Source organism: Alexandromys fortis, unplaced genomic scaffold, assembly GCF_014885135.2.
Source record: "Alexandromys fortis isolate MF-2015 unplaced genomic scaffold, M_Fortis_MF-2015_v1.1 scaffold_3, whole genome shotgun sequence".
NCBI lineage: Eukaryota > Metazoa > Chordata > Mammalia > Rodentia > Cricetidae > Alexandromys > Alexandromys fortis.
In genome coordinates, this window is record NW_026067909.1 from 17,483,372 (window position 1) to 17,496,696 (window position 13,325).

A 13,325-nucleotide genomic window follows, 5' to 3' on the forward strand; every position below is an offset into this window, starting at 1 on the left:
TCATATTTAGTCAAAACTGGCTTCCAATTTGATACCTTAGCCTCCTGATTCCTGGGATTACAGGTGTGCACCAATATGCTTGGCTTATTTATCCTTTATATGTGTAGTAACTTATTTGATAACCTTGTAACCCCCACTACCTTTGTCTTGAGACCTCTCTCTCTCTCTATTTGTGGGTGTGTATTCCTGTGTTGGTGAATATATATTATGTGTGTTTGTGTACAAACATATATTGAGGCCAGAGGAGAGCCTTAGCCTTTGGTGTCATCCTTAAGAATGTTATTTTTCTCTTTTGAGACAGTTTCTCATTGGCATGGAGTTATAATTAGGTATATAGTTATCATGTATTAGTTTGTATATAGTAATAATTAGGCTAGACTGTTGGTTAGTGAGCTGCAGGGATCCTGTGTCTTCTTCCCTAGTGTTGGGATTATAAGTGCACACCATGAAGTGCAGGATTTTCATATGGGTTCTGAGGAGTACAAACTCATTTTACAAGATAAGCACTTAACTGACTGGAGCCATCTCCTGTCTAGCTCCGCGTGCGTGCGTGCGTATGTGTGTGTATGTCTCTGTGTGTGTGTGTTTAATATCCAGAATAGCATGTATGAAGTAGTAAGTCATCGTGGTTTTGTATTACCTACTATAATTTGTATTTTACTAATGACTAATGGTATTGAACATTTTTCAGGTACTGTACTTAAGAGCCATTTGTACTTCTTTGGAGTAATACCTATTTAAATCAAATCCAAAGTTTACAAAATTTTTTATTTTATGTGTGTGGGTGTTTTGCCCATGTCTATGTCTGTACCATGTATATAAATTATATTCATGAAGGCTAGAAGGGGACATCAAATCCTCTGTACCTGGAATTATAGACAGTTGTTAGCAACCATATCGATCCTGGGTCCTCTGGAAGAGTAGCAAGTGCGCTTAACTACTGGATCATCTCTCTAGTCCCTGACTTATTTATCATTATAAATTAGCTTACAAAGTAGTGGGTTTCCGTACAATTTTTTTCAGCCCCAGTATTCTCCCTTCCACTTTCAAATCACATGTTTTCTAGTAACCCCATCTCTCTCTCTCTCTTTCTCTGTGTTTTTTTTTTTTTAATTTATTAATTAATTTATTTTTTGAGACAGGGTTTCTCTGTGTAACAGCCTTGGCTGTCCTGGAACGCTCTAGACCAGGCTGACCTTGAACTCAGAGATCTGCCTGCCTCTGCCTCTCAAGTGCTGGGATTAAAGGTATTCACCATCAACTCCTGGTTTAATCCCATCTCTATTAAAGCCTCCCTTTTTTCTTTTTGGCTTTTACACATTCACCCACATAATTATTTATGGCTTACCTAAAAAATTAGAAACTGGGATCTGCATATGAAAGAAAACATGGTGTTTGTTTTTCTGAGCCTGAGTCACCTTGCTCGATATACTATTTTTCATTCCTGTACACTTTATTGGGAGTTACGTTTTTCTTTAAGGCTGTAAAATTCTTTTGTTTACATGTGCTGCATTTTTTATTTACTTATCTGGGGTGAATTTCTTACTGCGAAATGAATTGATTTCCTTTTGTTACTGCGAATAGAGAAGCAATGGATACATTTGTGGTAGCATAGTCTTCTGGTATGACTGTGAGTAGTGTTAGCTGGACCATATTTGTTTTATTTTTAATTTTTAAGCCAGTGCTTTTCATAGTGGTTATTCCAGTTTACATTCCCAATAAACAAATATTTTATAATTTAATTAAAAATATTAAAACATGTGCTCACCTTACGAGACCTGGATGGAGGAGGGTTTTCCTTGGACTTCCCACGGGACGGAGAGCACTGTTTGCTCTTTGGGCTGACGAGGGAGGGGGACATGATTGGGGGAGGGGGAGGGAAAGGGGAGGCGGAGGTGGGGAAGAGACAGAAATATTTAATAAATAAATTTAAAAAAAAAAAGAAAAAAAATCAAAACAAAAAAAAATTAAAACATGAAATGCCTGGTGAATAGTGAGAAGTGGCTGGCTATGACATTGACATTTTTCTTTGGTGGGATAATTTTATCTTTATGTTGCTGCATGTACTTGTGTTTTGTAGCATTTCACCAGGTCAGAGCAGATACTGACACCTAGCAAGGCACCTAATTGCATTTTTCTGATAGAACCTACAAGCAGGGGTTGGGTAGCTCATGTAAATATTACTTAAAATTTTTTTTCTTTTTTATTTTTTTAAGATGGTATCTCATTCTATAACCCAGGCTGGCCTCTAACTCCTTATGTTGTCCAGACTGATCTTGAGCATAATGACTATCCTCTTGTTTCAGCTTCTCAAGTGCTGGGATTATAGGGTGGGATAGCAGGTAACTGTGCACTTTTATTCTTTGCATTCTCCTTTTCTTCATTTTAATTTTTTTGCTTTTCCTTTCCTGTTCAAGGTTGCAGTTGTTCTGATGGATACCCAGGGGGCATTTGACAGCCAATCAACTGTGAAAGATTGTGCTACGATCTTTGCTCTAAGCACCATGACTAGTTCTGTTCAGGTAAGCTCCCCTCCTCTGCTCCCTTCCTTTGCCCATCTTCCCCTTTCCCTTCCGTCCTCCCTTCTTTTGGGGATTGAACCTAGGACTTTGACAATGCTGGGTCAACCTTGACAATACCTTGACTATTCTACACTAGCTCTCTAGTCTGTCAGTTGTTTCTGTTAATACAGGTCTTGTGTTGTATACGAGAGTTCTTTTTAGATTGTGTTCTAGTTTGCTCCTCTGTGATTGTGATAAACCACTCTGATTAAAATCAACTTGGGAAGAAAAGGTTTATTTGGGTTACACTTCTAGGTCACGATCCATCATTGAGAGAAGACAGCAGGAGCTCAAGGCAGGCATTTGGAGATCTGGAGACAGGATCTAAAGAGAATGCTGCTTATTGGCTTTTTCCTGCTCATGCTTAGCTAGTTTTTATATGTATAATTTCAGACCTACCTAACTAGGGATGGTAACACCTGCTGTGGGCTGGACCCTCCCATATCAGTCACCAATCAAGAGAATCCTTCCTGGCTCAGCAGTTAAGAGCACTGTCTACTCCTCTAGAGGACCCGAGTTCAATTCCCAGCACCTACTTGGCAGCTCATAACTGTGTGTAACTCCAGTTCCAAGGGATCCATGGCACTAGGCATACATGTGGTGCATATACCTGTACAAAGTACCATACAAATTAAAAAATAAATCTCGAAAAGAAAGGAAGAAAATCTCTTCTAATCATGGCCATAGGACAGTCTGTTTGAGGAAGTTAATTAGTTGAGGTTTCTGATTCTCAGGTGACTTCAGGATTGTGTCAAGTTGTTAAAATTTAGGCAACATAAGCTACATGCATAACTTAAACTTTTAAGCTCAAAATGAGTTTTTTTTTATAAGTATATACACAAAGCATTTCAAGAAAAATCTCAAACCTCTTAACCTGTTTTAAACTATAAAGAAGGAATTTTTGGATTTTAGTCTTATGTTCTTATTTTTCCTAAAAGACTGATAATACTGCTATATATAAAAATAGCCCTCATATGCTTAAATGCAAATCTTGAATTGTACAAAGCTCCATCCATCCAGTATTCTAAGCTAATTGGGGACTTGTTTGAAGTAAGCCAGTATGCTATCAATCTGAATTTTGTTTTCTAGATTTACAATTTGTCCCAGAACATTCAGGAAGATGATCTTCAGCAGCTACAGGTAATAAGAAAGGGTAATGGGAATAGTGGCTGAAAGATGAAGTATCAAGTGTTTTTTATCCTGTGGAATCTACACATGAAAGCAGAAGGGGGGAACTGTCTGAGGACAGGAAAGAGACCAGGGAGGAGGAGGGATGTGAGAAAATAGCAGTGGGTGGGTGGGTGGTGCTGGAAAGAGGCTCAGTCATTGAAGCTCCTGCTGTGCAAGCATGAGGACCTGAGTTTGAGACCCCAGCACTCACATAAAATGAACAGCCAGGGGTGGTGGCTCACACCTTTTATCTCTAAGCTTGAGGCCAAGCTGGTCTACACAGTGAGTTCCAGCATGCTAACCCCAGTGTTGGAGAGGGAGATAGGACAATATCTAGAGTTCACTGGCCAGTCTAGACAACTGCATAGTTCCAGGTTCTGTAAGAGATCGTGTTTCATAAACTAAGGTTGAATGGTATAAAGAAACCTGACATCCTCTGGTCTCCCATACACATGCACTAGCATGCATACGCACCTCACAAACACACACACATATATACACACATGAGCATGTACATATGCATATAACACACATATTATACACACAGCAAAAACATACACATATAAAAACAGAAGAAATAAAAGCAAACAGCTATATATATTCCTCATAATTTTCTTTGTTTTTTGTTTTTTGAGATAGAATCTCGCTATGTATCCCCGGCTGGCCTGGAACTCACAGAGATCCACCTGCCTAAACCTCCAAAAGAGCTGGGATTAAGGCCATGTGCCACTACAGCCAGCCTTTAATATCATGATTATCATTTTAAAGAATTTAAGAATAAGCTGGGCGGTGGTGGCATATGCCTTTAATTCCAGCACTCAAGAGGCAGAGGCAGGTGGATTTCTGATTTTGAGGCCAGCCTGGTCTACAGAGCAAGTTTTAGGTCAGCCAAGGCTGTTACACAGAGAAACTCTGTCACAAACAAATGGATCTGGTGAGATCTGGTGAGATGACTCAGTAGAAGTGTTAAATCCCTAGAACCCACATGTTGGTAAGAGAAAACCAACTCCTTAAAGTTGTCCTCTAACCTCTACATATGCATTGGTGTGTGTGTGTGTGTGCACAAATAAATAAATACAAAAAAGTTAAACAAAACTCCACAATGAATGAAAACCCTGGAAGAAAGTGAATGAAGCATTTAAAACAGAAAATTTAGAACTAAGGGCAGAGGTTTTGGTTGTAGTAATTTTCCACTCTGTACCTGTCTTTCTTTTGTCTTCCTTGTCTTGAGACCAGATGGTCTTGGACTTGTGATTTTCCTGCTTCTACCCTCCCAAGTGCTGTGATTAGAGTGGAACTAGCTCTTGTAGACCAGGCTGGCCTCGAACTCAGAGAGATCCACCTGCCTCTGCCTCCCAAATGCTGGGATTAAAGGCGTACACCACCACCATCTGGCTACCTTCACAGGTCTGTGAAAGAGACATGAATGGACAGGCATAGTGGTTCGTTCATTCTACTTTGAAGACTACTGTCAAAATACTCTGCAAACTCAATGGTATATTTTCTACAGAATTGCTGAAAATAAAGTGTTGGGTGGGGATGGGCCAGTGAGATGGTTCACTGGGTAAAGGTGTTTGCATGTAGGCCTGACGTCACAAATTCAATCCCTGAATCCCACAGGGTAGAAACAGAGAACCAATTCTACAAAGTTGTCCTTTGATCCACATAAAGGGGGTCACACACACACAAAATGAATACGTTAAATAAGGGAGGCTGGAGATGTAGTTAAGTGGAAAAGCAACTGCGTATCATGTGTATACCTTAGGTCAATGTCCAACAACACTCCATTACAAAGTTTGATGTTAAAGTCTAGATTTTTAAAAAATGTATGTATGTATGTATGTGCATGTGTGTTTACATGCCATGGTACACACGTGTAACTTAATTTGGGAGTCCATATTCACGTTCCTCCTTGTTGAGACAGACTCTATCTTGTCATTTTTGCTGCTGTGTCTTAAGCTAACTGGCCTGTGAGCTTTGGGAGTTTGTTCTGACTCTCCATCCCATTTTGCTGTATGAGTGCTGGGATTATAGATGCAAACTACCACATCTGACTTTTTGTGTGGGTTCTGGGGCTCGAATTTGGGTTGGAGTCCTCAGACTTTTACCCACTGAATGATTTTCTCGGACTAAACTTTTGTTAAGATTGCATACACTACTCTTGTATTTCTCTGGTAGAGGGTAGGACCTAGGGTCAGATTTCTAAACATTTCTTTAGTTGTCAGTCCCACCTTTTCATTTTTCAGCTCTTTAAGAGTTCTGCTAAGAGAATGTTTTGTTTCTTGGGCCTTTTGCTTCCTCCCATTTGTTAGCAGGGCATAAAATGCTGGAACTGGACATTTGTCCTCTGTTTCTTTTTGCCCATCCTGTTTGTGACAAGTTCTTTGTACTGTCACATTCTTTCATGTTCTCTTTGTTCTGTGAATTTGACAGTTAAGCTTCATTTTTATTATACTTAACTGTGGCTTCATGAAGAAACAGGTAAATATATACAGGAATCCTAATCTGAGTGAATTCATTGCCATTTGAATGGTGTAGATATTTACTGTACTAACAGGACTTTTGCTGTTGGAGATAACAGTGCGCAAAATGGTAATGCCCCTGCCCTGTGGTCGGAGTGCTCACGGTGATTAAAGGCTACCACATCCAGCTAAATTAATATTTACATTTTTTTAGATTTATGTGTATAAGTGTTTTTGCCTACATGTATGAATGTGCCTGGTGCCCATGGAGGTCAGAAGAGTGTTATAGCCCTGGAACTGGAGTTATAAATGATTGTGAGCCTCTATATGGGTGCTAGGAATCAAACCCAGGTCCTCTGGAAGAATAAGTGCTCTTAACTACTGAACCGTCTTACCAGCCCAGCTCCCAAATATTTTTGCAAAAGAATACTATAAAACTATTTTAAAGTAGTTTCAAGCCACTAACTCTTCTCTTCTAAAGCTCTTCACAGAATATGGACGTCTGGCAATGGATGAAATTTTCCAAAAACCCTTCCAGGTAAAGCACTATAGAGTCACAGTTTAGTTCACAGTTCAGCAGATGTGTCTGTTTTTAATATAACCTATAAACTACAGTTTGTTTTGCTGTTATTTTTTTTTTTTTTAAAGACTGACTCTTGTTACTTAGCTCAGGCTGGTCTCCTTCAGCATGCCCTTTGAAGAAGATTCTGCTAATCTTTCTGCTAAAGTATTACAGTAATAGCTAATTAATCTTGAATATGCACTTGTACAGAGTTATAATTCTGTTCTTTTCTTCCATAATAGACTCTGATGTTTTTGGTTCGAGACTGGAGTTTTCCTTATGAATATAGCTATGGACTGCAAGGAGGAATGGCATTTTTGGATAAGCGTTTACAGGTAAGTGGGAGATCTGAATAATTACTTAAAAGTAGTAACTTACTCATTTGCTTTTGACTGTTGGAGGGAGCAGGTCGCTTGTTTGTCCCGGCCACCCGGCTAGCTTACACCCGAAATAACCACACAGAAACTGTATTAATTAAAACACTGCTTGGCCATTAGCTCTAACTTCTTATTGGCTAACTCTTAAATATTAGTTTAACCCATTTCCATTAATCTGTGTATCGCCTCGTGCCCGTGGCTTACCAGAGATTCTAACTGGTGTCCATCTCAGGCAGAGGATCCATGACTTCTCTTACTCTACCCTTCTCAGCATTCAGTTCTGCCTTCTCCGCCTACCTAAGTTCTGCCCTTTTAGGCACAAAAATGCAGTTTCTTTATTCATTAACCAATGAAAGCAACACATGAACAGAAGACCTCCTACACCATTTGACTATTATGTTTAAAGCATATTATTGAAAATGATACTCTGTAAAAGGTTTATAATTATTATAAACCAGTATATATTTTGTTTAAAATTTTAAAATTGCATGTATATATTTGCAAGTGTGATAGAGAGGAGAGCACTACAGTATTCATGTGAAGGAGTTAGTTCTCTCTTCACCTGTGGGTCTCAGGGACCGGGCTTAGGTCAGCAGACTTGATGACAAGTACCTTTCCTTGCTGAGCCATCTTTCTGGCCCCAGTATTTTTTTCATGGTAAAGTTGAAGGGCCTGGGCATATGATATATAGGTACTATAGAGGAACTCTGAGCAAAAGGCCATTATAATTATAATTTCCAGTTGTTATTTGGATCAGGTTCTATTTGTGCCTTTAGAATGTCATGTTTATAATTGTAGTTCTGTTCTTATTCATTATTATTTGCTTTGGCATATGTACATATATATATATAAACCAGCCTAGCCTGTTTCCTAAAACCGAAGCACAGGAGACTTTTGTCAGTCACTCTTAGCTTATTGGATCCTCCTTCTGGCCAACAAGGCTTCTCTTCTTCTTAAATGTTGTGCAATGCCCTTTAAAATCAAGTCTTTAGTAACTGCTCTCTGTTAGCTATGGGAACAAAGTGCACGGTCATACACTTACTGCTTTGGGGGTTCTGGCTCTTCCCATTGGTCACTCTGATCTGTTAGTCAGGAAGTTTTCTTTCCTTTGTCTTTATGTTAGTGGCTGCTAGTGACAAATACCAAATTATTTTTAGCTGGTATCTGTTGATTTTCCTTGGCAGGTGAAGGAACATCAACATGAAGAAATTCAGAACGTTCGAAATCATATTCACTCATGTTTCTCGGATGTTACCTGTTTTCTCTTACCACATCCAGGGCTCCAGGTGGCCACAAGCCCTGACTTTGATGGGAAATTGAAAGGTGTGTTACAGACATTGTTACTGTACATATGATTTGATCTTTGGAATTCCATAATGAACAGTGTCAATTATAAGTCAAATGGATGGTTATGATAACAAATGTGGTTTCATAGAGAGAGTAACATTAGTCTAACTCAGATTTTGCTCCTGACTTACTGTGACCATCAGAAGGATTTTGCCTGTTTCACAAACTGGAAATAAGATGATGTTCTTCAGGGATCTTTCCAAGAGATATATTATGGTTCCCACCTTACAAGAGATCAAAGTGCTGAATAAAGGAAGACAAAGTCAAGACATCCAGTATTTTTCAAGTACAATTATCTTCCTCAGGAAAAGTACACGATAGACAGCCAAGTTACTGTTTAAACTTACTTGTGTTTGTAGCAAAAGCTGATGCTGGGTCATGGGCTAATGTCAGAATTGCTGAGTTTTTGGTGGGTTAGAGAACCAGGATGCTTGGGTACCATTATCTTATTTTGTTCCTTATCCCTGGAGGCCTTGAGTCACCTGATGGCTGGCCCACAGTTTATACTTGCTAAGCAGTTTGTTTATAGGCTGATCAGAGTCTCTTAATTTTCCCTAAAACTCTGATAATAGTAGCTGCCAGCTTTACAGTCCCTTTGTGTTCCCAGTGTTGTGCCAAGTGCTTTCAAACTAAGTTCACAGTAATTCCATGAAGTTACATCATTTCTTTTATCTCAAGCTGGTGAAAACAAGGAAAGTTAAGCAACTCACTCAAAGTTCTCAGCTAAAAGCAGTGGGGCAGAGGTTCACGTCCTGATTCTGGTGCCTTAAAGCCCGTACCATGGGAATAGTCGTTCATTGTTGTTTGAAGGAAGTCTTTAGAGAATATTTATTTGTTGAGTTACCAGGGCAACTTGCCTTTTAAAAATAGTCTCAGTGTACATGAAATACATAGTTTTCATTTTTTTATTTAGTTAATTTAAGAAGAATAATATATTTGTCTGTCAAAATGTACAGACATAAGGCTAAAGAGATGTCAGTAGTTAAGAGTGCTCTTTGGGTCTGTTGTCTGTTCGTGCCCCCCCCCCCCCCCCATCCTGCATCAGATAGTTTACAACTGTCTGTAACTTCAGTTTCAGAGGATCTGCTGCCTTCTTCTGACCTGGCTGGGTACTGGCATGGACATAGTACACATAACATATGTACATGCAGCCACACACACATAAACTAAAAATGGATACTTAACATTTTTTCTTAGATTTATTCTGTGTGTATGAGTATTTTGCCTGCTTGTTTGTTTGTGCACCATGTGTGTGCCTGGTGCCTGCAGTGCTCAGAAAAGTGTTCTGGATCCTCTGGAACTGGAGTTATTGATTGTTGTGTGCCTCCATGTGGATTTTGAGACCTGAACCTGGATCCTTATGCCTAACGACTAAGCCATTTCTCCAGCGTGTGTGTGTGTGTGTGTGTGTGTGTGTGTGTGTATGCACACGCAAATAGTGATTATATATATATATATATTTTTTTTCCCTTTTTATTTTTTGAAAGGGCAGGATCTCATGTAGCCCAGGCTGGTATCAAACTCAGTTAGTAGCCAAGAGTAACTTTGTACTTTTCTTCCTGTCTCTGCCTTCTGACTGCTGAGATTAAGATATACACTGCTGTGCCCAGCTGGAAATGTTCTTTCAGTGTTATGGTGCTTCGTGATTATCTGAATTTTTATAAAGTCTAAGCTGTTGGATTTTTGTTTGTTGTTATTTAGCCTTGCCTTACCTGGGAGTTGATATGTAGACCACCCTGGCTTTGAACTTGTAGCAATTCCCCTGTTTCCACTCCTTGAATGGTGGGATTCCAGATGTGTTCTACCACACCTAGTTCAGGAGGATGGATCAGAGTGACTTTGTGCCTTGTCTCATGGGGAGCTCAGGTTACCAGGTATACGCATAGAAAAATGGCCTTTCCTATCTTAAGGCATTTTAATATTTCAAAGCCTTCAGTTTTGAAACTCAGTTTCATTTTAACATTTTTATTTAGAAAGTAGACAGTTTTTAAAAGTTGTGTGACTGTGACTTGATGGTGTGTTGTTACTGGGATGCACATTGTTTGCATTCCTATGCTTGACTTTAACAAGGTACTACAAGGTGGGCTGCTCAAAACAACAGAGATGTGTTCCTTTACAGTTCAGGAAGCCAGACATGTAGAGTGGTGGCTGCTTCCTTACAGGGGCTCTGAGGAGAACCTCTGCCATGCCTTTTTCCTGGCCCTTGGGAGGTGCTGGCAATCCTTGACATTCTTTGACAATGGTTGTGCCTCGAATTTCTTTGTTGTCGTATGGCTGTCTTCGTATCGTCTTCTTCCTACCAGCCCATCAATAAATTTAAGGCCCCCCTCAGAGCCATATTAAGTCCTTATTTTAGTGAATCACGTTTGCTGGGACACCTTCCAAGTAAGGTCACATTCTGAGATTACAGATGGGTGTGTGTTTGGGGAAGAGGCACTTTTTTTTTATGCTTTCTTATTGTGTATATTCAATAAAACAACCAATACAAACACACTTATGGTTGTGTACAAATCCTTGCCAATACATAAAGATAAACCAGAGTTTGTGTATATAAAATACACAAAATAATCATGAAATTACTTGTATATTTGTGGAGTGCTAATTTAAATGATTAAACTATAAACTGTATTTATCAGATGGGTGAAGACATTAAGGTTTTCAAATGATAATGCTGCTGCTAGCACTTTTCTTACATGTTACATGTTTCTACCTAATATATTTGCTCCTGGTAGAGAAGACATAACCTCACTTGGAGAGACCTATTTTTGTATAATGGTAGATTTGAACTTCACTGGGGTATTTTGTCAAGTACTGGAATAAAAATGACTTCATCTTCTCCATACTGTATTTGAACCTTCTTCATTTTTAACTAAGCCGCAGCTCAGCTTGTGGTAATAGCATTTTGGTACTCTTCTCTCTAATAAGGAGAACTTAAGATCCAAAAAGTGGTTTCTTTCTTAGGAGGGGGAGAAATGTTTACTCCATTGTCTACACAGAGTTTGCGGATGGTTTAGTCACTAAACAGGAAGTATGTGGTTTCACACTGTTTATGTTTATGAAACGGAGCAGCAAATTTAGTGTAAGCAATCAATCTCCAGTCTCATGACTAGGAACCATTTGGTTCCCTCATTCAAGATAGAACCATATTTTTAAAAATTATTTCTTACTGTGTCCTTGGATGGCCTAGAACTGGTTACGTAGTCCGTGCTGACCTTGAATTCAGTTGTTTACCTCAGCTTCCTAGTGCTGGGATTTCCAGCATATACCTCTAAGCCTGGCTTTATTGAGCAGCTTCAGTGAAGAATAAGTGCTAACCTGAAAAAAGATGACTTATAACTATTTGGCTAGCACTGACCTGAAAGTCACACAATTTTTAAAAAAATTTTGGAGACACAGAGTCCAAGCTGGCCTCTAACATTCTAGGTAGCCAGGGATGGCCTTAAACCTCCCAGGTTCTAGTGTTGTAGCTGTGTGCCACCATATCTGGCACCACACGTGGTGGACTTCATTGTGATTGTAAGTAGAACCCGTGTGGGGGTGACTCAGAAGGGAAAGGCACCTGCTGCCAAGTATGATGATTGTAGTAATCTCAGGTCAAAAGGAACTAAGCTGTGGTGTCATAGAAGCTAAGCTGCTGTGTCTTTTGGTAGAGGGTCAACTGCTTTTTTGAGGCATTGTTTCATTATATGGAGGATGACTATGTCATCAGCATAAAGAAAACTATTCCCTGGAGCGGGGAGATCGCTACAGAAGCTATTTATGTGTTTCCTTAACCAGACACTAGGGCTTAGTCTTTTTTGACATCATGAGTGACTGGACCGACTAGCTTGAGACAGTTCTTCTATGATATGAAAGTTGTTATTTTGGAATTGCCTTAATAGGCATAAGTAGTCCGAGATCTTTAAATCTTGGTGTCTGCATCCTTTTGGGTCCATGAAATAATCTTTGTTTTTTTAAATAGTCCTTCAGTATAATGAAAGTTGAAAGCATAAAATGGTTAAAAATAGATAATATGTTATCACGTTTAAAAAGAGGATCAGAGAGATAGCTCAGGAAATAAAGGCCTCCAAGCCTAGACTCACGTGGTAGAATGAGAATGACTACCACAAGTTGTCTTCTGACTTACACACAAACAGGTATGCACTTGTATGCGCACACACATTTTTTTAAAAAAAAATTCCCCAAAGAATTAAAAGGTACTTAATGAAATGTCATTTTTTGTAAAGGTCTATAGTTTAACATATGTAAGCAAGTAAGTTTCTGTAGAACAGTATAGTGTGTCCACTACTTTATACTTTCTTCAGAATAGGATTTAAAGTACAGATTTTTAGATTTTTTTATTTTTACTTTTATGTGTTTACATGTTTTGCTTGCACATATGTCTGTGCACTATATGAGTGCAGTTCCTGCAGAGGCTAGAAGAGGATGTTGGGTCCTCTGGAACTGGAGAAGAGGAGCCAGTTCTCTTAACTGTTGAGCCCTCTCTAACCCCTTAAGTATGAGCTTAATGATTCATCCTACCTTTTTATTTCTTAAAACTTAATGGGTTCATTTTTTCATATTATAATTAGGTTTATTGATGTGGGGTGTCCTTCTGTGTATGTGTTGCTTTTATTGGTTGGTGAATAAAGCTGTTTTGGCTAATGGCTTAGCAGAGTAAAGCCAGGCTGAAAATCTGAACAGGATAGAGAGAGTAGGCAAAGTCAAGGAGACACCATGTTACTGCCGAAGGAGAAAGATGCGAGAACATTACCTGTAAGCCACAGCATTGTGGTGATACATAGATTAATAGAAATGTGTTAATTTAAGATGTAAGAGCTAGGAATACACATGAGCCATTGGCCAA

The 13,325-nt window shown here is 39.1% G+C and overlaps 1 protein-coding gene across 3 annotated transcripts in view; it reads left to right on the plus strand.

The window, feature by feature from the left end:
- Atl3 (atlastin GTPase 3) overlaps positions 1-13,325 on the plus strand; it is a 42,762-nt gene that overhangs the window by 17,054 nt on the left and 12,383 nt on the right. For all 3 annotated transcript variants that reach the window (XR_007590789.1, XM_050136574.1, XM_050136575.1), the window contains exons 4-8: positions 2,418-2,522; positions 3,651-3,701; positions 6,675-6,731; positions 6,998-7,090; positions 8,317-8,455. Coding sequence is in view for 2 of the 3 variants with exons in the window: in XM_050136574.1 (XP_049992531.1) it covers positions 2,418-2,522; positions 3,651-3,701; positions 6,675-6,731; positions 6,998-7,090; positions 8,317-8,455 (445 nt within the window). In the remaining variant the exon portion in view is untranslated. The remainder of the gene's footprint in view (positions 1-2,417; positions 2,523-3,650; positions 3,702-6,674; positions 6,732-6,997; positions 7,091-8,316; positions 8,456-13,325) is intronic.